We start from the raw sequence: 1736 nt of genomic DNA on the forward strand, positions 1-1736 counted from the left end.
TGTCCGCACCTGGAGTGGGCGCGCCCCTCACGGCTCCCACGTTGCAGGGCTCCTCCGTGTGCCAGGTGACCGCCGTCGGCGTGACCGTCGTCCTGCTGTACGCCTCCCGCGCCTGCTACAACCTGTTCATCTTATCCTTTTCTCAGAGCAAGAACGTGCATTCCTTCGATTACGACTGGTACAACGTGTCCGACCAGGTCAGTGGGCGCGACGGGGCGTCCCCTGCGGCATCCCACGCAGCGGGGTGTGAAGTTCTTTGCTTTTGCTGCTTAAACAGCTGGGTGACCTTGAGAGTCGCCTGTGTGGGAACCGCATTCTCATCTGTAAGATGGGATCGTAGTACCTGTGAAACCAGCACACACACAGACACACACACCCACACCCCTTTCTCCTTACAGTTCACGTGCTTTCGTAGAAATGGAAATGGTCTTACTGCAGGGTGAAATTTGCACAGGTAAAACCAGTTATATTTAGTTTTTGAAAATACATGAAATTACAAAGTTAGACTATATTTTAGTGATTTTTTTTTGCAGAGAGGAAGGGAGAGGGATATAGAGTTAGAAACATCGATGAGAGAGAAACATCCATCAGCTGCCTCCTGCACACTCCCCACTGGGGATGTGCCCGCAACCAAGGTACATGCCCTTGACCGGAATCGAACCTGGGACCTTTGAGTCTACAGGCTGACGCTCTATCCACTGAGCCAAACAGGTTAGGGCACATTCTGCAGCTTTTAGGGTCTATTTATAGAGACTGTGTTGCAGCATGTAGAATCTAGGAGCAAAACATGTGGCCACGTGTGCCCATGTCATTCGTGTGGACGGAGAAAGAACACGGAGCCGTTGAGACATGTTACAGATGGAATGCGAGATGCACAGTTTCTGAAGAGCGAGCAGGCAGTTAGGTTTGGCTGCCGCGCTTCGATGCGACGGGAGAGAGAAGGAAAAGGATGGGCCCTTTGCGGCTGGCTTGGGTGCATTGTCTGTCTTTCCTATTTCCTCTGCCCTCGGCCCCTGGCTGCACCTCCTCCCTCCCTCCACAGGCGGATCTGAAGAACCAGCTGGGAGACGAGGGGTACGTGGTGTTCGGGGTGGTCCTCTTCGTGTGGGAGCTCTTGCCCACCTCCCTGGTCGTTTACTTCTTCCGCGTCCGAAACCCTACCAAGGACCTGGTGAGTAGAGCAGCGGTTCTCAACCTGTGGGTCCCGAGCCCTTTGGCGGTCGAACGACCCTTGCACAGGGGTCGCCTCAGACCATCCTGCAGATCAGATATTTACATGACGATTCATCACAGTAGCAACATGACAGTGATGAAGTAGCAACGAGAATAATTTGATGGTTGGGTCACCACATGAGGAACTGTATTTAAAGGGCCAGGAGGTTGAGAACCGCTGGAGTAGAGGAAACCGCTTGGTATTTGCAGGTGGACCGTGAGCCTTTTTTCTCAGCTTGTCCATCAAAAGCCGCCTTCAGCCCGTTGTGATGTGGAACGTCGCCGTGTTTCACGGAGCCTTTTGGACCCTTGATTCCTAAGCCCCCTGAAGGGAAGACTCCCATGCGCGTTTACTGAGGCCAGTGTTGCCCTTATTCCGAAACCAGACAAAGAAACGCCAGAAAGAGACCATCCCCTAACAACTGTGTTTCACACTCTGTTGGTTGACTTTTATGTTTTAGTTTTTTAAAAATATGTTTTTTACTGATTTTACAAAGGAAGGGAGAGAGAGAGAGAGAGAGAGA

The 1736-nt window shown here is 51.8% G+C and overlaps 1 protein-coding gene across 1 annotated transcript in view; it reads left to right on the forward strand.

Moving 5' to 3' along the window:
- The window catches only part of GPR137B (G protein-coupled receptor 137B), a gene marked incomplete at its 5' end in the record, with an annotated part of 10905 nt that overhangs the window by 6517 nt on the left and 2652 nt on the right, over positions 1-1736 (forward strand). The window contains 2 exons of the mRNA XM_006761306.2: positions 48-197; positions 1043-1171. Of these exons, the coding sequence (XP_006761369.1) occupies positions 48-197; positions 1043-1171 (279 nt within the window). The remainder of the gene's footprint in view (positions 1-47; positions 198-1042; positions 1172-1736) is intronic.

Source organism: Myotis davidii, unplaced genomic scaffold (genome assembly GCF_000327345.1).
Source record: "Myotis davidii unplaced genomic scaffold, ASM32734v1 scaffold174, whole genome shotgun sequence".
NCBI lineage: Eukaryota > Metazoa > Chordata > Mammalia > Chiroptera > Vespertilionidae > Myotis > Myotis davidii.